Raw genomic sequence first — 24,713 nt, 5'->3', positions numbered from 1 at the left:
ACCCGTCCACTAGGAGGCGGCAGAGCGGCTGTAACGGCAGAGGGCGAGGGGCGGGGCCAGATGAATCCTGACATTTTAACACTGATCTCCACAACATGCGCACCGGCCTGTCTGACCACTCATACAGGACTATCGCTTAGCGTAGTGTTGCGAAATCTATTATTGTGTGACTTGCATTTACAGGCTCCCCCCACTGCTAGCTTAAAGCCCGACGCCAAAAACATGTTTACGGGTTATCAGCTATGGAGGACCCGACAGAGTTACCCAACATTCACGTTAGCTCTTAAATGTAGCAACGTTTGACTGAAATGGGCGAAGGCGCCGCTCCTATTTCACAACGACGCCGGCAATTAAAGTAGAGGTGGGTAACATTAGCTTGTTATGTTAACGCAATAGCGTTGCCCGGAACGCTAGCTAGCTACCAGGCTATATGTCACCGAAATGCGGACAGTTAGCTAACGTAGTAGCTACACGATAATAACCCTTCAGACAAGGTTAGCTTACTGAGTCCAGCATTTCCTCCTTTCCTAAAGTGTGGGTGAAGACATATTCATTTAATTTGTGTAGTGCGGTAATGGTTGACAAAAAGGACAGAGTGTGCGATTACTGGGTTGCTTAACGTACAAGTACTGTCCACCCACCATGATAGAGTTGCAGAGTGCAGTGAAACGTTAACCTCATCACATTTGAAACTAGCTAATATGTTTTCTATGAACTTGTGTCCTGTCAGCACAAGTCGAGACATGTTGATTCTCCACTACTTCTGCAACGTTGTATAAGAAAGGTGACATGAAGAAACCAAACATCCTCTTGGGACACATTTGCTCAGTGGTGAAAGTGTTGAGATCCTTAACTTCAGTAAAAGCAATAATAACACTGATTTACTTACGTAAATATATGTTATCAGCAAATGCACTGAAAATATTTAAAGTAAAAGTACTGGCTGTGCAGTAAAACGTTTCCAGTCAGTGCTTTACTATTATATATGATGTATTTGGATTAATACTACTGCTGCATTAATGTGTTTGTTGCAATTTACTGCTGTAGATGTTCAAGGTTGTGCTAATTTGAACTCCTTTATGTATTGTTGGGTAATGTAAACTACAGCTATGTATCATATTCTATAAGATAATCATATGTTTGCAGCATCACTGTCCTGTCAGAACCACATATTTTTAAAACAATCAACGTTTCATTGTGTCAGAAAAAAACAAACAGTTGTCAGTTGTGTGATGATGCATTTTCAAACTGATCCAAGCGGGGTTTTTAAAGAGTTTATTAAGCTTAAGAAGTAGAAGAATTTGCTCAACACATTCAGTTTATTACAAACGTCAACATTAACACATCTGCAGATGCATGATTTTCACCGGACGGAAAGGAGGTATAAAATTGTAATCTGAAAAGCAACTAAAGGTGTCAGACAAATGTAGTGGAGTAAAAAGTACAATCTCTGAAGTGTAGTGGAGTAGAAAAGTAAAGCAGCATAATCTGGAAATACTCAAGTAAATTTCAAGTATCTACCTCTAATTTTAGACTTGAATACCGCTCATAAGTAAATGTACCTAGTTACATTCCACCGTTGTATTTAGGTACCTACTGTAAGTTTGTTTGTTTGTTTTGAAGACTTGTTTCCCAAAGCAGCTTATTGGCCAGACAGACCTGTAGGGCCAAGTGGCTATAACTGTCACACTGAAGTGTAATTAAGTCCAGAAATAGGACAAGCCAGAGGGAACAAATGCTAACCAAACATGTAGTGAAAGGGGAACATTTAAACGAGTGGTACTCGTCCAGAAACCCTCCACAATCCAAAACATCTAGGCTGCTTTATTTATGCGCTGCTGCTCACTCACTCAGTTGGGAGTGGGTCCTATTTGCAGTCTGGTGACATGCACACAGAAGATAAGCTATCATAATGTTTCAACGACCCCATTATAACAACTCCGCCTAGACTTACCCAGCGACCATCAATAAAGGACGTGTGGTTTGAATTCATTACATTTTGATAATTGAACTGTGCATTTCAGCAATGTAGCCTTTTTTTGAAGGACAACAGTATAAATTGCAGCCGTCATAACCCTTTTTAATGTCATTTTTAGTGCCATGACACTAAGTTGGAGCATCTCGGGAGCAGGTGTCACACAATCAGCATTCTGATGTAACAGGAAACAAACTCAGTGTTAGGTTTCTGATTGTGCACCTACACTGCTCTTTCGTTGTTTTACATAACAAGGAGACATAGACACCTGGCTGCAAGGCTTTTAAAAGGTTAGAAGACACCCCTGTGAAGTTTAGTTACAGAACGTTGTGTTCTCAGTTTGAAGTGGTTTTCTTTTGTTGTTCTGACAGGTGGGCAGGATGGGGGAGCGGGCCGTCAGCGGCTCCGTGGCTTCAATCTCTCCAGTGCAGCAGATGCTGGCTTCTGGCACTGGAGCCCTCCTCACATCTATTTTTGGTGAGAAAGACTAGCAAAAGCAACTTTTATGTCTTTCAGTGTCTTTTTTTTTTTTTTTACACCAGAGTTTTACGCAGTGGTTTATTGGTCACCAAAGTCTGATTGTATGGCATTGTAATAACTGAATCTGACAATCCATGTGTTTGCAGTCACACCGCTGGACGTTGTGAAGATAAGGCTGCAGGCTCAGCAAACACCGTTCCACCAAGGTAGGACCTCTTATTCTGTGGTTTTAGATCATACACTGACTTTGATAATGAAACACTGGCTTTGATTTTAAGAGCTGCTTGCGGTTGGCCTGTGTATCTAAATGCTTTTTTAACCCCACGATACTTTTGTGTCTTTTGCGCTGTCATCATCTATGTCCGTATGCTTTATCTGTCCTGCCTTTTTTTGCCTTGTCTCATAGCTTTAGCCTGTGAATCAGCCCCGTGGGGTGGCGTCATCCGCCCTTCCAAGTGTAAGTATCTGACCCACTGTCGCTGCATGCTAAAACTTGGCCGCAAATTGAAAAAACACAGTCCAGTCCAACATGAGCGAGTGTGGGCATGTGCTCAACTAACGAACGTCTGTTGCCCTTTTGCAAATAGATTCACGTGTTTGTTATCAGCCTAGTTTTGCATGGGTTTTTTTTCCACTTCTCAGTCTTCAGTCTTATTTATTTGTTGATATATGAAAGTTATGAGATTGTAGTTTTGTACCTGGCTGCAAACTACCATTTCATGAGAGCTGTGGAGATTCTACAGTTTGGTAGCTTCAGGAAACACAAAACACTGACCACGTTCCCCAGCTCACTACTTTCAATTCAACCTTTGACTGAAGGATTTTCTTTACTCACTTGTGATCCTGTCACTATTAGATGTTGTGTTTTCCTGTGATATTTCCACAGGCCCAAATGTGCTGTAGGTTGTGAAATTTTTCTGTTTAGAGTTTTTTGTCAATAGTGTTTCCTTTAATCAGCTCTAAATAAACATGCAAAGTAAACAGTGACAAGGTCAACTGTTATCTCCTGAGTGACTCTGAGGTCATTGCCTTTGCATGTATTATTAATTACCTGTCTCTCCTCTGTCAAGGATTATATAATATGTCTTAGAAAACTTAACAGATTGTCATACTAACATCAGGTACTTGTTTATCTCTGATGTTGTTCTTAGATTCTGTTTGTTTTTTTGTGTGATTATCTGGTGATTGCTGAAAGGCTGGGGGCGCACAGTTATTTTTAACTCTGCTGACTGCGTGTTGTTCTGCCTCTCACAGGGAAATGTTTCCTGTATTGTAATGGACTGATGGATCACATCTATGTGTGTCAGAGTAGAACCAGTTGCACCAGCTGGTACAAAACACAGACACATTTCAGTGGGACTCTGGTGAGTACATCCGCTGCTTTGCTTCTGTCACAGTCTGTTTTGCAGACTCGAAATGTGTTTAAGTGTGGTTGTGTTCTTTGTGTCATAGGATGCTTTTGTGAAAATCACTCGCCATGAAGGACTCAGGTCTCTGTGGAGTGGACTACCGCCAACACTGTGAGTGTCTAAACTGTCACGAATAAAACATTTGAAATACTAGAATACATGTGTAAGAACTGAAATTCAGGTTTGGGTAAGAAAGATATGGGTGTTCAGTTGATAACAACACTGATGTAAGTGAACTGTAGCTCTTTTATTCTGAGTCTGAGTTTATTCTAGTCCACCTCTAGGGAAAAAAGTGTAGATATTTTTTAATATGAAAACATTGATATTGCATACAGTGCACAGTGGTGTCCTTAGTTTATATGCATGTGTATATGCAGGGTCATGGCTGTACCTGCCACTGTCATCTACTTCACCTGCTACGACCAGCTGCGGGACTTCCTGAGATACGGTCTGGGTTTCCAGGGAAGCCACATCCCTCTTGTTGCTGGAGGTCTGGCCAGATGTAAGTCCATTAAACCACAATCACACTGAGATATCCTAACAGTAATGTGTTAATGTGTTTTTGACTTCCAATATGTGTGTGTATGTTTTGCAGTGGGGGCTGTGACAGTGATCAGCCCTCTGGAGCTGGTCAGGACCAAGATGCAGTCCCGCCAGCTGTCCTACAGCGAGCTGCGGGTGTGTATCCGCTCTGCTGTGGCTCAGGACGGGCTGCTATCTCTGTGGAGGGGTTGGGGACCCACCGTCCTCAGAGATGTACCTTTCTCTGGTGAGAGCAGAATCACACATGGCAATATAGTAATACTTGGAAGAAGAATCTTAAGTCTGATTTTAGAGGGGTTGTACAGAGATAACAAATACAGATTCATCCTGTTGACCTGAGTCATGCTTGTAAGAATACTGCTTTATGTTTGTTACAATTACTGTAAAACAGAAAAATCTCATCTTTCACAGGAACTTGTCAAACCTCTCCTGCAGCATATTTCACTCCTCTGCTGCCATTTAATATATGCATTATGTCCTGATCAGATGTCCTTTCATCAGACCAGGGCTAAACACACTGTTACCATTTTGTACTATCTGCATTCTTAAGAATCTACTGAAAGTATAATTTTGTACCATATTTTTGTAAAAACTACAGTGAAACATTCTGAGTGGACGTATGGACAGTGAGGCAGTAACTTAGGCTGCCACAGTGCTTTGAGAAGTTGATGTGAATGTGTTGAACCGCTTTTATAGCCACCTTTCAGGTGTACAGAAGGTGTGTCAACCTCTACCATTATTGTGTTATCATTCACAAACTTCTCAATGACCTCTTTTCATTACTCAAGTCAATTTTATTTATATAGACCAATATCAAAAAACACAGATCTGCATCGAGGGACTTTACAATCTGCACAACATATAACACCCTCTGTTCTTAGACTCTTGATTTGGACAAGGAAAAACTCCCAGCAGAGAACCCTTTAACAGTGGCAAAATGGGAGAAACAGCCATACTTGTTAATTGGAAAAGAATATGATGACTATAATACGGAACAACAAACGAACTGTTCCTGTTTGTGTGCATTTGCAGCGTTGTACTGGTTTAACTATGAACTGGTGAAGTCCCAGCTGTGTGAACAGTCCCGTGTGACTCAGGCCAACTTCTCCATCAGCTTTACAGCAGGAGCCGTCTCTGGAGCTGTAAGTACTCTGTTTTGATGAAATGTCACACCTGTCCTCTGCTGCAACAGTTATACTTCCTCCAGCAGTTTGAAGTGTAACCTAACCTTTGGCTGCACCTGTGTATTGTCCATTAAATGACTCTTTTTGGCTGTCATGGTATCCTATATGTTAACTTAACATTAGTGCCTTTTACACTGCCGGTTCAAAGCTTATAGTGTTGTATAAAAGGTACAGTCGCCAAATGTAAGGACAAAGTTGCCTTGCCTTTAAGGCGGCAGCAGAGGTAGTAACAGAGCCGAATTAAAGTCTGTGTCAAAGGGACAGCCGGCAGGATGGGACCATTGATGGGATGTGTGTGATGTTTTGATGATGTGTTTTGTGTGCGACCCGCCGCCTGGAGATTTAAAAGGCAGTTGATAGCAGTTAGCAGCTAACTCAAAGAAGATGAACAATTGCTGAAAACAGGGATGGTAAATGGTAAATTATTGTTATTGCCATGTCATGTTTGTTTAAGCAACGCTGCGGACACATATGTTATATGTCACGCTAGAGGCTGACATTGTTGTGCTACACGTCACGCCTTTTATGCATCTGCAATGCCTGTATACTGTCTAAAATCACACACGGGCAGCATCATGCCGCTGTTCTGTGTAAAAACAAAGCAAAAGGCAGCATAGACAAGGGACTTCATAATTGCTCTACAGCACGATCTCTTTGTATAAAGGTCCATAGAAAGACAAGAGTCTCCTGGATAATGTAACAGCTCTACAGGTTTGTTTTGGTCACCAGTTTTAATCATTGAGGTTTGAGAAATCAAGTTTTTCATCAGTCAGGCATATTGCTCTAATTACTACCTCAGCTACCTCAGACATTTTGTTGTTGTACTTACAAACAAAACATTGCACCATACTTACTGAATTCATCCAATATTGATCCATAATCCAAAAGGAAATTCATTTAGCAACACACCAAACAGGATTTCCGTATATTGTACTGAAATGCACCTCAGGAGTCATGGTGTCTTTTTGTTGTACATTTTTATGTACACAGGGTTTAGACTTTTTTTTTTTTTTTTTGAAATCAAAGAATGAGTTATTTTCTAACAGAGCTGTTCACCTTTTGTTCTGATGATTCAACCAAAGTTTGTGCCCATCCAAGTTGTAGAGGTGCTCCAACTGTGAGTCATGGGAAAATGGGACTTTTGAAACTAGGGCCTCCTAAAATATCTCCTCCCTTTTTGCAACATTGTTATTCTGTGTTGTAAAAGACTGTGGCATTAAAATTTATGAACATTTATCAGCAGATGGTTGAACCTGATAGCTGTCTGTCTGATATCCTGATACGTAATGTTAATGACTTGATGTAGTAAGACTTAAATTCAAAGTGAGAACGTATAAAAATAAAACTGAGCCTTTCAAATATCTGAAATAACAAGGTTTCAGCTGTGACCAGTGAATGCATCGTCAGTGATATGTTAAGAGAATCAGGCCAGTGTCTGCCCCACATTCACATTGTAATGTGTCTTGTGCAATAATAAATCAGCTGCCCTTGTGATATGAAAATTTATACTTCCTCCAGCAGTCTGAAGTGTAACCTAACCTTTGGCTGCACCTGTGTATTGTCCATTAAATGACTCTTTTTGGCTGTCATGGTGTCTAGATTGCTGCAATCCTGACGCTCCCTTTTGATGTGGTGAAGACAAGGAGACAAATCCAGCTGGGAGAAATGGACACTCTGGGAGGTCTGTACTTATATTTATATTTGTGTAATGTGAAATGCAATAACTTATGTGTGTATAGCATATTTTAAACATTACCTTATTCCTATTTGTCATAGTTTCCTTAAAGAAGACCACGTCCACATGGCACATAATGAAGGACATATGGGCCGAGATGGGCTACAAGGGCCTCTTTGCAGGTGCACACTTACTGTATGCTGTCTTGTGCTAATTAAAAATGTTTGCTTGGTTCAAATGTAAAACCATTTGTATTTTCTCCTCCAGGCTTCATGCCCAGGGTGATCAAAGTGGCCCCAGCCTGTGCTGTCATGATAAGCACATATGAGTTTGGAAAGGCCTTCTTCCAAAAGATGAACCTCGATCGAGAGCGACTGGGATCCTGAACGCTGTCTGTGTGGTGCTGCGTGATTGTTCACAGCAGCACACGCAGACATTGTTATCAGGACAGTTGGGACAGAGTTTCCTCAAACAGAAGCTTGAGGAATACGTGGGCCTGGATCGGGTTTTTCTGTGAACATAAAAGAAGATTCAACCACATTTCAGGGATGTCTCTGTAGAATAAGACTTGAGACACCTTACATCCATGAACATAACAACGAGCCTGAACAAGAAGCCTGAAGACTGAGAGATGCTCTTGGACTACAGACCTATATGTATGTTGATTATTACCTTTTCAGATGATGATAGGTCTGCAGGACAGTGGCGTGTGGTACAAATGCTTGATGGGAAAATTCAAACCCTGTTAAGGGCTGAAAATGCATCAGTACTGTTGCATGAGTCAGAGACAAAATGTTCTCATTCCTACATATAGCATTTGCCTGAGACCAACTGCATGGTGTGTACAGCTTCATTCAATACAGAATCCAAACACACTGTATCACCCTGCATTCCTGTAGCACTAAGCAGGACATACTTCACACCTAAGTAGATGACTGATAAATCTGTTATGTGTGCTGGATAGATTCAATCATTTGTAGCACTTTACATTTCCAAAACACAAGCTGTGAAATGAAATCATAAAGGTAAGTACGGGTTTTATGTTTGTTAAATGTGTGCTTCTTTTTTTGTTCTCGTAACTGGAAGAAAGCTGCAGCATACGGAACACAAACACAAGGCGAGCCTTTTTGGAATGTGTGTTTTCATTGGTGCAGGAATCTAGCATTTTATGCTATGAATATGTTCCAAGAATTCTTAAACATTTGAACACAATTTCCTGTAAAAACTGCAGCTAGCTTTCCAAAAAAGAAAAAAACCTCAGATTTTTATTAAATCTTGCCAAGGCTTTTTACGTGATGATGAAAACACAAAAGGCTCCCAAAACATACCCCTGGTGGCATTCTGGTGATGACATTCCTTGATTTTCAGGCCTACAATAAACACAACATCAACAGTTGTTAAAACACTGGATCATAAAACAAAATATTGCTGCCTTATCCTGAAAGGTGTAAATGTGTGTCTTCTGTTTGTTTTTGTTTTTTTAAAGAATGACATGGTAATAAATTTTAAGACAGCTTGATTTTATACTATGTGTGATTTATTCCCAAAAGATTTTGTACATTGCCACCAAAGAACAGAATAGTAAAGAAGATATAATTACGAAAGGGTATTTAATACATGACATGAGCAATAATATTTTAACAAGAAATAACACAAAACAAACATTAAATTACAGAATTTCTCACACACACCAAATTCATAGCCAGTTTACCACCTTGATGAATAATAAAGTTGTGTTCTTCATTAAATTCAAAGAAACTGCCCCACATCATAGAAGAATTCAAATTAATTTTCTCTTGTAACTGCAAAATACAGATTTAAGCTACAGATAAGAGGTGCAGTTCTTGAATGAGAGTAGACATATTCCAAAAATATCATTAATTAGAATACATATCTCCTTATATAGCGTCTGGATCAATAATAATAACACTCAAAAAATGCGAAGTTTATTATGTGGTCATGTAACAAGTATTAGTTGTTTAATGTATTTAGATAATTTGACACGTCAAACCATAGACATATATACATGTATATATGTCTATGCGTCAAACAGCGACATCTAGTGGCTACTGGATTTAACGTCTACGTGGTGAAATACCGGGGGCGGATCCTTTCTGAGTGTGTTCACGAGGAATCCCGCGTTATTTGCTTTGTATATAAACTAAGCTCTTGCTTCTCGTAGGCCTCTTTCAGTCGGATTGGAGACAAAATGGTGAGTGTGCTTAACGTGCTGCTGTCACTTAGGGCAGGAATCTGTCCGTAATCAGAACCATCCGTTATATTTAATTCAACAGACATACCGATATTACTTTTATAGAAAGTTTTGATTAATGTCCTAGATTCATTTCTATGATAACTTATTTTAGTTTCGGGGATTCATACGTAACCATACCGGCAACTGCTGATCCAAAATGGCAGCTTGACACAGGCCGCTAACTTAACTTACAATTTTATTACCAACTATAACGCCAATATACTGCTCGTATATTATCTAGTTTCTTAAATGTATTTTCTGGCTACTGAACATTAAACCTTAAGCGACTTCGTGGACAGCCGCCAGGCCTGCAAAATTTATGTGTCAAGCTAGCATTGCTAACAGCGTGGTCAACTCGTGCCCTACAGTTTACTGCAACTAACTTAACTTTAATGCTAACTGTGCTTCATTGCTTACAACTGCACTGTTCCTAAGCACAACCAATCAGCCCCCCGTTAAGACTATTAGGGTCTCACTTGCTAAATGTCATTTTCATGCAAAGCTTTAGCAGCGTGGTTAGCATAAAGGCTGGACTAGCTAACTTGACGGTTTCTTCCCTCCACAGTCCCACCGTAAGTTTTCGGCTCCGCGCCACGGATCCTTGGGCTTCCTGCCCCGCAAGAGAAGTCGTCGTCACCGTGGTAAGGCCAAGAGCTTCCCCAAGGATGACCCAAGCAAGCCTGTGCACCTAACTGCCTTCCTGGGCTACAAGGCCGGCATGACACACATCGTCCGTGAGGTCGACAGACCTGGGTCAAGTGAGTGCAAAGTTTTTATTTGTTCAGACATTAATTATTGAGGAGTTGAAGTTATGGATATGTGGTGTTCTGCCTGTGATGAGTCTCTCGACGGGCGGACAGAATGGGCCTTATACCCCTTGCTGAATGTCGAGCACTGAGCGCAGCCTGTACCATAAATTGCAGTTAATTATTAGAATGGAAGACCTATTCATATTTGTAATGCTGAGCTGTTTTTCCTTTACAGAGGTGAACAAGAAGGAAGTGGTTGAGGCTGTGACCATTGTGGAGACACCCCCCATGATTGTGGTTGGAGTTGTAGGTTATGTCAACACCCCCCGTGGCCTGCGTTCCTTCAAGACCATCTTCGCCGAGCACGTCAGTGACGAGTGCAAGCGTCGCTTCTACAAGAACTGGTGAGCTGCTACAATATAATAAATTTCAAGTGTGATCAGTGTCTGAAGCAAATGTTAGTTGCCCAGTGGAAATTTTAAGACCTGTGTTTTCACTGAGTGAGTCTAACATTACGGTGGCCTTGTGTGGCAGCTCCGCTCAGGTGCCATGTGCCCTGATGAGCTCCGGGCTCCTCTGGCCAGTGGAAAGTGCTTCTTAGAAACTGTGCCATGAGCCGAAATCATTAGCTGATTCTGCACCCCTGTCCACATGGAAGGGTGGGCGAGCAGCTATGCACTGTGTTCTTCCGCTGGCCCTTTTGGGGTTATGAAGGACCAGTGCCAACCTGTGTTCTTTCTACGCTGCATACGCTCAGGTACAAGTCCAAGAAGAAGGCTTTCACCAAATACTGCAAGAAATGGCAGGATGAGGAGGGCAAGAAGCAGCTGGAGAAGGACTTTGCTTCCATGAAGAAGTACTGCCAGGTCGTCCGGGTCATTGCACACACACAGGTTAGTATGTGCATTACACTAGCAATGAGGTGATACTGCTTCCCGCTTGTCAGTGATGAGGCCACGGATCTTGCGTCAGGCATGGCGCCCGACACCTATGAGGATATCTTCCATGCTGCCTTCCTTCTGAGACTGCACTACTAACTTTTGACTTCACACACAAAGTATGTTAGTGGTATTTTCCGTGTTCTGACCAGTGTTGTACCCGTGCAGATGCGCCTGCTGCCCCTGAGGCAGAAGAAGTCTCACCTGATGGAGGTGCAGCTGAACGGAGGCAGCATCTCTGACAAGGTGGACTGGGCCCGTGAGAAACTGGAGCAGGCCGTGCCCGTCAGCAACGTCTTCAATCAGGATGAGATGATTGACGTCATTGGTATCACCAAGGGTCACGGATACAAGGGTAGGGGCAACTGAATTTTTTTTTTTTTTTTTTTTTTTAAAGTTCAACACTGAAATAGTTCATAAGCTGCAACAGTGGGCTTTCTGCAAAGCCATGTGTATTTTAGGTTACTATTCAGTCCAGACTCTAACATTCATCTCTTATCCTCCCAGGTGTCACCAGCCGTTGGCACACAAAGAAGCTTCCTCGCAAAACCCATCGTGGTCTGCGTAAGGTGGCCTGTATCGGTGCCTGGCATCCTGCCCGTGTGGCCTTCTCCGTGGCCCGTGCTGGTCAGAAGGGTTACCATCACCGCACAGAGATCAACAAGAAGATCTACAAGATTGGCCAGGGCTACCACACCAAGGATGGAAAGCTGGTGAAGAACAACGCCTCCACCGAGTATGATCTGTCCAACAAGAGCATCAACCCCCTGGTAAGTGATGGGCATGCAGACTTTACTTGTTGATGCCAACTTACCTGAACGCAGAAGATGTGACTCACTACTTCCTCTTCCTTTTTTAAAGGGTGGATTTGTCCACTACGGAGATGTGACAAATGACTTTGTCATGGTGAAGGGCTGTGTTGTGGGGACCAAAAAGAGGGTGCTGACTCTGCGCAAGGTGAGGACAAATTGTGTTGCTGTTCATTTATATAGTTGAACACTTTGAAATGCCATGGTAATAAATGGCCTGGGTGTGAAGCACTGTATGGAAGTAATCAAACAAATTAATTGGGAGGCATTAATGTGACTGTTTTGTAAATTCTACCAGGAAGATTAAATTGCTCTGTACTAAACAAACATGATTCTTAACTTTGTACCTGCCAACTAGTGTTCTCAAACTAAGTTCTTGTGATCTTCCCCCAGTCTCTGCTGGTGCAGACCAGCCGTCGTGCTCTGGAGAAGATCGACCTCAAGTTCATCGACACCACCTCCAAGTTTGGTCATGGCCGCTTCCAGACTGTCGAGGAAAAGAAGGCGTTCATGGTAAGACTTAAATTTAAAAGCCACTTATTTTCCTGGTCTCAGATTTGAGTGAGTTGTGCAGCAGATTAACATGAGATGCATAAATTACCTAGAATGAATGTCTTAAAAAATTTTGTATTCAGCATGTACTCATTATCCTGCCCTTTATTAAATTTATCCTTTAAATGGGATGTAGCAAAGGGGTTTAGTTAATGGAGAAATGTAAAACATTACAAACATAACTGAAGTCCTGCATGTTTCCCGTGACCGCTTCCCCGCACTGTTCGTAACCTGGTTCAGTTTTCAGTATGAACTTTGGGTTCCATTCCAGTGCCACAGTGAGCCCCAGTGAGGCAGGGGAGCAGTGCCTCTTTGTGCTCGCTCCCTGTTCACTCTCTGGGAACACGTGGCTGCTTTGAGCCAACATGTAGACTACATGTGCAGACTAAGTATCAGCATGCAACTAACCTTTTTTCTTCTATCACACAGGGACCACTCAAGAAGGACCGTGTCACCAAGGAGGAGACTGCCTAAAGTCCACAACAGATGTCTCTGCTGTTTTGACTGTCACCATCACTGTTATGCAGAGTTATTAATAAAAATGAAAAACCCAAAGAATGTGTTGTGTATTATATAAAAGATAATACATAAGACTTAAATGTCTCGGTGAAATCACAGGACAATATTGATGAAGCAGACTGGAGGACAATATTGATGAAGCAGACTGGAGGAAATCAGTCAGTCGGGAGGAGAAGAAGAGAGAGAGAGAGAGAGGGAGTGACATGCAGCAAAGGGCCACAGGCTGGAGTCGAACCTGGGCCGCTGTGGCAACAGCCTTGTACATGGGGCGTATGGCAAGCTGTTCTACATTAATCACTAAGTTTGACTATCTGGAATTACCACTATAGATATCTATAACGTCATTTTGACTAGTAGTAATGTCATTGTGACTAGTATGAATTTTAATTTAAGATATCTGTAAAGTCATTCTGACTAGTCAAAACTGAATTAGAGATCTGTAACTGTAGTTTTGACTAGTCTGAATGACATTAGAGATACCTGTAATTCAGTTTTGACTAGTAAGATTCAAACTATTTTTGCCATTCATGTGTATGGGGTTTGTCATTATAGATATCTCCAATTACATTATGACTATAATTCCAGTTTGAGATATCTGCAACGTCATTTTGACTAGTGAAAATGACGTAGATATCTACAACGTCATTTTGACTAGTCATAAAGTTGCAGATATCTATAACGTCATTTTGACTAGTCATAATTCAGTTGCAGATATCTGCAACGTCATTCTGACTATCTGAAACTCAATTCAAGATATCTAGAAAGGACCATGTAGATATCTGATGATAATTAAAGATATCTTGAACTTGAATTATGACTAGTCAAAATTAAATTGTAGATATCTCAGACTGGAATTACAGATATCCACAATTCAGTTGCAGATATCCGCAATAACAATTGCAGATATCCGCAACTACATTGGAGATATCTATAATGACAAACCCCATACACATGAATGGCAAAAATAGTTTGAATCTTACTAGTCAAAACTGAATTACAGATATCTGTAATTAGAGTTTTGACTAGGCAAAATCTAATTAGGGATATCTTGAATAAGAGTTTTGACTAGGCAAAATTATGTTGCAGATATCAGTAATGAATATCCAACCTATCGATTAAATGTTAAAACGGCTTGCCATAGGGGCGCCTGCTCTACCACTAAGCCACCAACGCCCTGAGCTCGGTCAATTATTTGCCACTGGTAGTCAATGGGTGGTTTACAGAAGACCTGAATAACCTCAGTAAGTCATCCTAAGTATGGAGGGCTAGGATTTGTAATGCAGTAATGAAAAAGCAAGAAAATACAGCAGACAAGTACAGTTATCCAGTGGTGAGTGTTTGACAGAAATATGGCATTTCTGCACTGAAGTTAAAATATCAAGGAAAATGTACTTGAGTATAAAAATTAACTGGGAAAGTTGTCTGTGACTTAAACTTTGCATTTTTAATGCACTGATTTTAAGATGGAATTTATTTTCATATAGGGCTGCAAAAAAAAAAATGCATGCCATGCATCTGACCATCTCATTTGGAGTTAAAGCTCAAAATGGTGACATTCCCTCAACAAGAGCCAATGTGGTGCCTTCAAATTGCATGTGTTGCCTGGCCAGTTATTAAGCCTCATAACTCGGTTTGCTGTAATTTAGGATGGTAAAAAGCAGCAGATCACTTTTTGGAAGCTGGAACAATGAAATGTTTTTTTTACATTGAAAATTATTTGCATTAATTTTCAATTGGCTCCACATTTCCACCCTAATTTTATACACTAATCAGTAGACTGATAATCTAAAACAATGCATTTTTAGCTCGTGTTTTGTATGTAAAATCTTGATTACTAAAGTAAAACCTAGCGGAAGAAAAAGTACAATATTCCCTCTGAGCTGTGATGGAGTAGAAGTACAATATAGCATGACAGAAAAATACTCAGTGACAGCACAAGTACCTCAAATGTGTACTTCAGAACAGTACTTGAGTAAATGCACTCAGCTGCGTTCCACCGCCGCTCACTGAGCTTGTTAAACGTGATCCGCCTCTGAGTCCAGCCTCCCGTGTTGCAGCTGAAAAGGGCGACATCAGCTGTGATGAGAGCAGCCACCTATGCAGAACTGATGGACAGTGAGACACTCGCTTTAGCTAACATTGCATGTTTTAACTGGCTATATGTGTCCTTGAGCTGTAAGGCTTGTATTCGGCTGACATCAGAACTCCAGCAGTCACAGTACGGTAATTAAGCCCCAACATCATCCATTCTGACTCATCATCACTGCCAAAACTAAAACCTCCACTTCAGCAGGTAATGAGGAAGACCCTGAGAGGGCTCCACAGGCCATTTAGGTGTCCTGCAAAACGCCTCTCAGAGACATCTCTGCATAATATTTAGCACTCTTAGCAGAAATGTGGATTTCCTGTAAGGATTTTCAAGGTCCCACCTACCTCCCATTAACCTGCAGTCGAGGGAGTTGAAGGACAATTGTTCTCCGTTGAGCAACATTTCAAGAGTTTGACATTTTCTCAACCAAAGCAGAAAATATCCTCTAAAGAACACTTGTGATAAACTGAGTCCTGGAAAGAAGCAGTGCATGTAGAGGCAGCAGGACAAGGGAGCGGGGTGAAGCCCTGTGTCACTGCGGCCAGAGGACAGTCATGGAGATGGCCCCGCTGTTACATAATAACCTCCAGAGGCTGTGACCTCTGCCCTGCTGCAGAGCTGCAGTTCAAAGCTCCCACACAGCTCTGCTTTACATAATGCCCCCTCTGCTAAATGTGACCGTTAACAGTCCACAATTAGGCCATTAATTGCTCCCTCTGTCCCATTCAGGTGAGTTTCGGTGTCCCGGCAGGCTCTCTCTTTATGACCCCGTGCATCTGCTCAAACAGCATCTCTGTGCACTTTTCATAAAGGCCCGTCTGCACCATTCCCCCCTATTAGTTCAGTCCTCCATCATCTCAAATGAGCTCACCTCAGAGCCAGGGACCAATGAGCCAGGGAAGGGGCACAGACTCAAAGAAGGGGGGCACATTTAACTCAGAGTGAAAGTGTCCTAGGAGTCAGATTTAACGCCTTGATTCTTAGAAATAATGAACTGTACACTATTAATAGTTACATTGTTTGTTAAATGCAATGCTAAAAAATAAATCTAAATATTCCAATGTGGAATAATATCAGTAGTTGCTATTTGTAAATCCAAATAGCCCACAGCCATTGACAGATTATGAAACATTGAGCCCCTGGACACAGATCTGTAAAAGGCCCCTCAACCCTCCTACACAGGAGCAAGGCCCTCCGACTAACAGAGACACAAAATGACTGTAAATGTTACAGCTACTCTCTCTTTGTGGTTGTGTGTGAGCCTCATTTTAATGTGGTTGGACTAAGATAAACATGTGTTGTGTACAGTTCACAGGTAAGGTGTGCTGTGGCACTGGTAGTAGTTTGCAATCCACGTTTACTATTCTTCCAGTGCATCGGCCTATAGATTAGTGTGCCACACCCCTGAAGCAAGATGCTTTAGTTTTTATTTGTCTTTATAATATTGCTTTTAGGGAACCTGAGTTTAATAAAAGCCTGTTATGGCATTTTGACCCACACTGACTATTGGTGTCGTTATTGAAGGTCACCTGTAGTTATATGAAAGTTAAGTGGGTGCCACGTTTATCACCCAACCTAACCCAACTTCACATTTAATTTTGCATCTCACTGTAGATATTTTGTCTCTTTGTGATAGATTTGTATCTCCTTGTAGTTATTTTGCATCTCTCCGTGGTTGTTTTGCTTCACTTTGTAGCCGTTTTGCAGCAATTTATGGTCCATTTCTGTCTCTTTGTGGTTGTTTTGCAGCATTTTGTGGTACTTCTGTGTTTTCTGGGGGGTCATTTGACTGACTTTCCAAGATGTTTCATACAGGAGTTTGGCTCAGGGCCCCTGGACCTTTATCCAATGGGCCTGCCAAGCCTAACTAATCAAGTAGGTCTCGCTGCAGCTGAAGCAGTTACATGACTCGCCCACTATACCTACACGATCAGCCCCCTTGGCTCCTTGGTCCAGGAGCCCTGAAGAAAATACGAAGTTAGCGCTGAGCTAGCTATGAAGGGTTAGGTTACAAGAGAGGTGGTTAAGGTTAGAGTTAGGGTAAGGATTATGTCTTGTTATTTCTAGAGTGAATCACATCTTCATGTATAATAAATGAATAAAGTGTAATTTTGCTACATTTGTCTCATATGTTGTACTATTGGTGGGCACAGTTTGAAGAGGCGTATTGTGTTGGCTTTCAAATGGAATGTAGCTGCAGCTGTACATGTCTCCAACTTATCTGTGTCACTAACAAGCCAGCTACCTATCACTCTGTGACTCTAGTAGGGGACAACAGGGGTGGTCTGACTGGTGGCCTGACTGGGGCCGGGGGGGCAGTGCCCTCACCACTCATCAGTTCAGTCTTTTATCATCTTAAATGAGCTCTCTTCAGAGCCAGGGGCCAATGAAGCCAGTCTGTGTCTCTACTTTGTGTGACCACATTTGTGTGTGTGTGTGTGTGTGTGTGTGTGTGTGTGTGTGCACTATCCTGCAGTGGAACCCCCAGTCCAGCCCTGAGATAGCAGCTGTTGCTAGTGGGACAGCGGCCAGGTAACCAGGGTGCATGCTGGGACAGCAGAGAGGAGGGCCAAGCATTTGATTTATGTGAGTGTGCGTGCGAGTGTGTGCAGTTGCTTGTGCGTGTAAGTAGGTGTGTACATCTGTGTGTTGGTGTGTGTCCTGGCACCGTCGTCAGCCGGCTGGCACAGAGTCAGTGGCGGGCCGTCCTGCAGAGTGAGGGAAGTGGCTGGGTGGTGCTGCAGCGTGGCGTCTGACAGGAGGACAGACTGTCGGAGGGGACGACCGCACACTTAGGACCATTGTTACGCACGATGGAGGCCACAGGCTCGGACACTGGTCTGGTGACTACCTGACTGCATGACTACTATTAGGATCTGTTATAGTGCCTGGACTGGGCAGAATTTAACAGTGATGGAAGAAGTACTCAGATCCTTTCAAGTATAAGGAGCAAGTAGCTACAGAGACCAAAACCGTTTGTGTACCAGGCTGTTAACATGATTACTTCTGTTGTTAAATTTGGCATTTTAACATGGGGGTGTATGGGGATTGACTGGCTTCTGGAGCCAGCCTCAAGTGGCCCTTCAAGGAACTGCAGTTTTCCGCATTGGCTTCATTCTTCAGCCCCGGAGGTTGCAGCTTGTTTTAATCACTAGAGAATACATAGAAGAGCATTTTAATGTTGTAGTTAATTAATGTGGAGCCAGTTTTAGACTTTATATACTACTAGGTCCCTTCATCGTAAAGTATTGCATCGTATTTTAGAGGTTTATCATGTTTTTTCCAATATTTCCCTCTGACATAAAGTGGTGTAGAGATAAAAAGTCACATAAAAATGGAAATACTCAAGTAAAGTACAAGAAGTATGTCAAAATTGTACTTAAAGTGCTTGAGTAAATGTACTTAGTTACATTCCACCACTGAAATTTACTGATGGTTTACTGATTTACTGATAGGTTGATCAACAGATCCACAACAAGTCTTTTAATTAATCAATGAAATGCCTTGAACACTTAATGTCTCAATCAACTTATTACTATTAGGAAAGGCCTCCTGCCAATATAACACATATTTGGTTATTTCACATGAGAGATTTCTGTATTTCTTTTTATGGCTGTCTTTTCCCACTGGTTTACAGTCTGTGGAGCTCAGTGAGACAAATGTGATGCCACGTACTTATACATGCCAAATTTAGCAACGTTTAAATGTAAATCTGATAACATTGTGTGATTGTTTGATTACGTCAAACCACAACCACACAGTTCCAATGAATAATATTTTGGGACATTCTTTATCAGACTTTAGCTTTGATTGTTGCATATTAAGTCATAAATATTTAAAGTAAAAGAGAAATCCATAAGATTTCAGAGGCTTTTAGTAATTTGTCAAGCATAAATACCAAATTTTCCAGCTCCTAAAACATGAGGATTTGCTGCCTGTATTTGTTTTATATCAATGTAAATGGAATACCTTTGGCTTTTGGGCTGCTTGTCAGACAAAATAAGCAGTTCCGAAATTGTCACCTCAGGCTTTAGTGACATTGTGATTGGAATTTTTAGTGTTTTCTGAAATGTTTTAAACTAAGTGATTAATCGATTAACCAAAAATATGATCTGCAGATTCAATAGCAAAGCATCAATAAAAAATAATCAATATCTGGAGCTCCTGTGTAAGCCTTTTACTTTTACAAGGTGGAATCAAACGCACCACAGGTTGCTGCAGGGTGGAGGAGCTGGAGATGATGCTCTGTGTATATAATGTCTGTGTTACATGGATGAATGACTTAAACATAAGAGCTTGTAATATTGAACACAAGTCTTTTTGCTTGATTCCCAACAAGACGGTTTCAAAAAAGACTATTTAATACTTTTGATTCTGAGCAGGAGTCAAAGCCAAGTCACTAATCATCATGTAAACAGGTGGAAATCACTAACAAACATGAAATGATTCCCATCCATATTGTATTTGATACTGACTAAAGCTTGGTTTAATCAGAAAGCAGGCAGCAGCCCTTTGTGTCTGTGTGTAAAGGACAGTGAATGTGAGGGCCTGAGTGTTCCTCTTGGGCCTGCCAGACTGCAGCTCCTGCACCCCTGCACTGTGGCATCAGTATTCCAGGCCCGTTCACGGACACAGCGTTCCCTGAGCTGACGGAGGCAGCCCTGCACTCCTCCGGTCTCCCATCACACCACCAGAGGGCAGAGCGCAGCGCTCCATTTGCTTCACGCATCCCAGAGCACTTTGTGTGCTATAGCCTACTTTGGTTCCTCCTCTTTATCTCTCTGCCCTCTATTCAGAGCTGGATTTAAAAGCTTCAGATGATTTGTAAAATAGCAGTGACACAGCTCACACAGACACTTTGGTCCATATATTTTTTATTCAGGAAATGTTGAAGCTTCATACTGCTTGTATCAGCAGAGGCAGCGATGTGAATGTGTCATGTCAGACTATGTTTGCTCCAATGATTTTTTTTTCTTTTGCAGTTGGTTGACCATGCTTATAGCTCTCTGTTGCCATTCAACTCTGCATGACCCAAAAATAACCCCGGGTGAGCGCAGTCAGCAACTGTTCTCTGGTCAGCACAAACAACAGGCCGCACACACACACACACACACACACGCACACACACACACACACACACACACAGAGGCTTGCACATGCAGATTCACTGTTTGCACGCACAGGATAAAAGATAAACATTCCTCAGACAAAAAAAAAAATCACACACACTTTTCAGGTTGCATTTTGTTGTCAGAGCTGTAAGTCACAGAGTGTGAATGTCGAACGCTGCAGCCTCCTTCTCAGTGACTTAAAGTTGGCGGTAGCTTCAGAGGCTTCGGGTGACGCGCCCACACAGCTCCCATGGGTCCTCACTTTCTCTATCCCGGAACGTTGTCCAGTAAAGTCAGAGAAAGGTCATCTGTTGGTTTGACGCGAGGTTATGTAACCTCACAGCCTGCCAGAAAACTCAAAGCCAGGCTCGGACAAGAGAGAGTGTTTGCTCTTAATATTCACAGCCAGGAGGAGAAAGTCAGTCTCTCAGGCCTCACCTCCTCACCCTGATACCTCTGCCTCCAGTGACCCCACCCCAACATCCACCAGCAGGCTGTTCTCCCCACTTCTCTGATCACACAGCACTGCAGAGACACTTTGATCCCCACAGCAGGAATGAGAGAAAGAGGGAGGGAGGGAGGGAGGGAAAGAGTGATGGAGGTGGAGGTGGAGGAGGAGGAGGAGAACAGGGGGTCCTGGTGATGAAGATTAATTCTTTCTCACACCCCGGACTGCAGATTTCAGGGCTTCCCCATTTACTTCAAGGTCAAATTTAAGAACTTCCCAGTGACTTTCAATGTCCTGTTTGCAGAGTAAGGACTCAAATGTGGAATGTTTTGGACCAAATCATGAGTCAAGTCAGAGAGGCCTCAGTTTTTGTTCTACTTGTGATCTCATATTTCAATAATCTGGTGAGTTCATTCATTTGCTGCCAAATTCTCTAAATTTTGTAAAGCACTGAATTGTGCGTTCTCATCCCAACTCGTCAAATACTGCAGCTTTGTCCAAGGACTTTAACATCTACATATGACGCACTAAGTATCCTCCTGCGTCATATGTAGATGTTAAAGTCCTTGGACAAAGCTGCGTCTGTTGTTGATGTTCAGGGATGCTGTGTCAGTTACATGCATTTTGTCTTTTCAAAACACACCTCTGTTTTCACAGGAAGTGTACAGGTTTTGCTCATAAGATGCATAAGGTCTTTTTCAAAATAGACTTACAACATCATTAAAACACTTTGTATTTATGTTTATATCTTTGTGTACCAAAAAACACGTGGCTAGGTTTAGAAAAAAACTCGCTCAGCATTCACACGGGAAGCCAACAGCAGGCTCCCGGGTGAAAGTCCAGGTTTTGTTGGATCCATCAACCTCCCCTGTTGACTGTCCCATAGGAACTGTCCAGCTCCTTATATTACATTGCTATCAGCGGCATTACAAACTGCTGCTGGGCGGTGAGTTTCATAACTCCATGAAAGGTGCCTTTGTGCATCCTACCGCAGTTGTCCACTGACATAGCGCAGGTATTTGACGATTTCAGTTAGTGGCCGTGGCATCAACAACTGCTATTGCCAGATGCATATTATACCGCAGTGAAAGGCCTTTGCGTGTCGGTATCAAACACCCAGATCACTGACAAAACGCTGGTATTTGACGAGTTTGGAATGAGAACAGACTGCATAGACAGAGGGCCCAGTGAGCTGAGGTACTGTGTGATGATGATTTTGGGTACCATATTCCGATAAAAAATCAAGGACTTTAAAAGCTAGTTTGGCTTTGGATGTATTTTTTGTAGTTTTACCCACAATTTTTAATGGCATAAATCATTGTGGTCCCCGAAGTTGCTGCTGAGATTTGGGAAAACAGTGACAATGCCGTTATGAGGCAACAACATGAACAGTCAAAAGGTCAGACAGGTTGTGAACAAGTGAACGGGTTAGCCAGATCACCTAAACCTTTTATTTGGAGACTAACTTGGAAGCAAGTAGTAATACTTCTTCATTGCAATCTGAATTAGCAGCTAGCTTTAAAGGCAAAGAATCAGAGGACAAACAATTACACAATTTCACATCCGCACATAAAAACACAATAGAAGGCCAGAAGAGAGGTTTCCCTCTGATCTCTCTTTTTCCTCCTGTCCTTTTTCCAATAAATGACACTTTGTGCCCTCCCACAAACAGAGCATGGAATCTGGCCTCTGAGCATTATGGGGGACCTGCTGCTCCAGCTGGGGGTGGAAGCCGTTGTTAGTTTAGGGAACTTAAGTGCTAATATCATTGGTATTAGCACTGGAGCTCTTGCCCCTGACCCTCCCTGACATCACTGTGCAGTGTCCAACTCGGTTAGCCTGCCAAAGAAACAACAACAACAACAACAACAAAAATCAGCTTTGACTCTTCAAGGGCATGTCTCGCTTCCTCCGGACTCCAACTCCCCTCTGTGAGGAGCCGGAGGAAGAGGGAGAAGAGGAGGAGGAGGAGGGAAAGTTTCTTCATCCCACACCTGCACAGTGAATCAACCTGTCAGGAGCTGATGGAACGTAACACAGATTAATGTCACCTGCACCTTTAAGTCAAGTGATTTTTCCCAGTTTTCAGATATATTTGTGTTGTTTGTCACCATCTCACCAGTTGTCACTTTAAACCACGCATAGCCAGACCTATCTTGTGCTGTGTCAGCAGTGGAGAGAGGTCTGGCTGAACCCATCATAATTTTACACTAAGTGTAGAGATAGGTCTTGCTAAGTGGGACTAGTTTCACATACGCTAGTGAAGAGGATTTATAAAATGGCAACATGTAGGAAGTGTGTTACTGTCTGAGATAGGTGGCCAGTGACAGGCCTCGTACCCACAGTCTACAAACTGGTTCAGGGAGGTTTACATTACAACAATTCTAGCCAGACTTATACACAAACATTAAAACATAAATCTGACCACTTTGTTCCTTGTCTAAGTATGCTTTCCTACAGCTTCAAAGCACCTAAGTTGGGCAGTGACTTCTGTGTCAGACACCACCGAAAAAAGCCGAAAAAATGTTGGCATGATACACAGGTGGGTGCCGTTCCACACTGACAACAAGGTAAGTTAAGGGGTGGGAGCAGTGGTGGATGGGCCCAGCGATCACCAACCTCCACCTGGGAGTCCAGTGTTTGCTTCCTGTATGACTGTAAAGCCAAACCCTGCTTTATTTTTACAAACCTAACCACATGCTTTTGTCGCCTAAACCCAACCACATGCAAGTGTTGGCAAAACGTAACCAAATGCATTTGTTTTTGAAGGAAAAAAACCTCAATTTGTGTTGTTGTACTGACGTAGTATGTTTATTTTGAAAGGGACTGTATGCAATTTCTACATTTCCTGTGAAAATTTACTTGTATTTTGAAAAGACACAAGTAACGGCTGAAGTTGACAACGTCCAGAATGTCAACAACAGACACACCTAGGCTACCTTGCATGCCATATGTATGTGGAAAGTCCATAACCAAACGTCAATATGTGACAAGGTTGGAGTGAGAATGTGTTGGTTTTACTATGATAGCCTATTTTGGCTAACTGCAGTAGCTGGTAGCTAGTATTTTTATTTTAAAGTCTTTTATTAGCTAGTGAGAATATTGACTTTTGACTAGGAAACGCATGTTTTAGTATTATATAAAAATTTGGCCTTTTTTAACATCGATTTGGCCTGTTTTAACGTCGATTTATACCTTAAGACTGATGTCCTCACCTCCATGCCAGCGGCTCTCCCTGCACTGTGGCCTCCTAATGCTAGTTTTACAGTGGTTCTCAAAGTGGATTCCAGGGGCTCTTTGGGTTCCTTTAGGGGGGTCTAAATTGACCCTTACAAGGTCTGTAACTCTGACAGTGTATAAATGGAACCAAATGGGTCCATTTGTACACTGTCAGAGTTAAGGATAGACCTTGAAATTTGGAATTTTGAGAAACACTGCTTTAGGGGGGTCTGAATTGATATTTACAAGTCTGTAACTCTGACACACACACACACACATACACACACACACACATTGAAACTAATGTTAGAGTCTCTTTTTCAAGTGTGAACTGGCCAAGAGAAGAGGCAAATAAATGTTAACTTACACAGCTCTGCAACAAATACAGGACAATGATAGACTTATAGCAGCCTTAAAACAGTACATATTAACTATGAAACTCAAGGAGAAACAGCGAATCAACAATGAACAAAATTGGGTAGTTACCTACCGTCCGTCTTCTAGCAAGCAGGAGAACGTTGAGTGGGTTTTAAATGTCGGCGCTGTTGTGTGTGAAAGATAGTTAGAGACGCCAAGACCCGCCTTATGTTGCTTCTGATTGGTTTATATTGCGTGGTGCCTTCCGTGGTTGGTTAGATTTAGGCACAAAGAACTGATGGATTGGTCTGGGATTGGTTATCTCGGTCAGTCAATCAGAGTTACTCGAACTACGGCAAGCCGCGAGGACCAAAGTTTATTACCATCAAAAAAATAAATATA

General features: G+C 42.1%; 2 protein-coding genes and 2 non-coding genes across 5 annotated transcripts; all 4 read left to right on the top strand.

The window, feature by feature from the left end:
• Positions 1 to 190: 190 nt before the first annotated feature.
• Positions 191 to 8,790, top strand: slc25a39 (solute carrier family 25 member 39). Of its 2 annotated transcripts, XM_049560398.1 has the most exons (12): positions 191 to 361; positions 2,347 to 2,452; positions 2,602 to 2,661; positions 2,862 to 2,912; positions 3,710 to 3,819; positions 3,908 to 3,975; positions 4,242 to 4,366; positions 4,460 to 4,633; positions 5,440 to 5,549; positions 7,191 to 7,272; positions 7,368 to 7,448; positions 7,534 to 8,790. In XM_049560398.1, the coding sequence occupies exons 2-12, from the start codon at positions 2,356 to 2,358 to the stop codon at positions 7,650 to 7,652; spliced, it is 1,077 nt and encodes a 358-aa protein (XP_049416355.1). In that variant the 5' UTR covers positions 191 to 361; positions 2,347 to 2,355; the 3' UTR covers positions 7,653 to 8,790. The 2 variants fall into 2 exon arrangements, with proteins under 2 accessions (XP_049416355.1, XP_049416356.1); XM_049560399.1 differs by lacking the exon at positions 2,862 to 2,912.
• A 604-nt stretch (positions 8,791 to 9,394) lies between these two features.
• Positions 9,395 to 13,126, top strand: rpl3 (ribosomal protein L3). Its single transcript, XM_049561470.1, has 9 exons — positions 9,395 to 9,478; positions 10,086 to 10,278; positions 10,505 to 10,673; positions 11,027 to 11,162; positions 11,376 to 11,562; positions 11,715 to 11,977; positions 12,069 to 12,164; positions 12,410 to 12,529; positions 12,998 to 13,126. Exons 1-9 carry the CDS (start codon positions 9,476 to 9,478, stop codon positions 13,040 to 13,042), a joined length of 1,212 nt encoding a protein of 403 aa, XP_049417427.1. The 5' UTR covers positions 9,395 to 9,475; the 3' UTR covers positions 13,043 to 13,126.
• On the top strand, positions 11,207 to 11,298 carry LOC125880220 (small nucleolar RNA U83B). Its single transcript, XR_007448032.1, has one exon. It is a non-coding gene; the product is annotated as a small nucleolar RNA U83B (small nucleolar RNA).
• On the top strand, positions 12,784 to 12,916 carry LOC125880215 (small nucleolar RNA SNORA54). The gene has a single exon (XR_007448028.1). It is a non-coding gene; the product is annotated as a small nucleolar RNA SNORA54 (small nucleolar RNA).
• Positions 13,127 to 24,713: the final 11,587 nt, after the last annotated feature.

Source organism: Epinephelus fuscoguttatus, linkage group LG19 (genome assembly GCF_011397635.1).
Source record: "Epinephelus fuscoguttatus linkage group LG19, E.fuscoguttatus.final_Chr_v1".
NCBI lineage: Eukaryota > Metazoa > Chordata > Actinopteri > Perciformes > Serranidae > Epinephelus > Epinephelus fuscoguttatus.
Note: the sequence above shows the minus strand (reverse complement) of the source record. Positions and strands in the feature narration are given on the sequence as shown.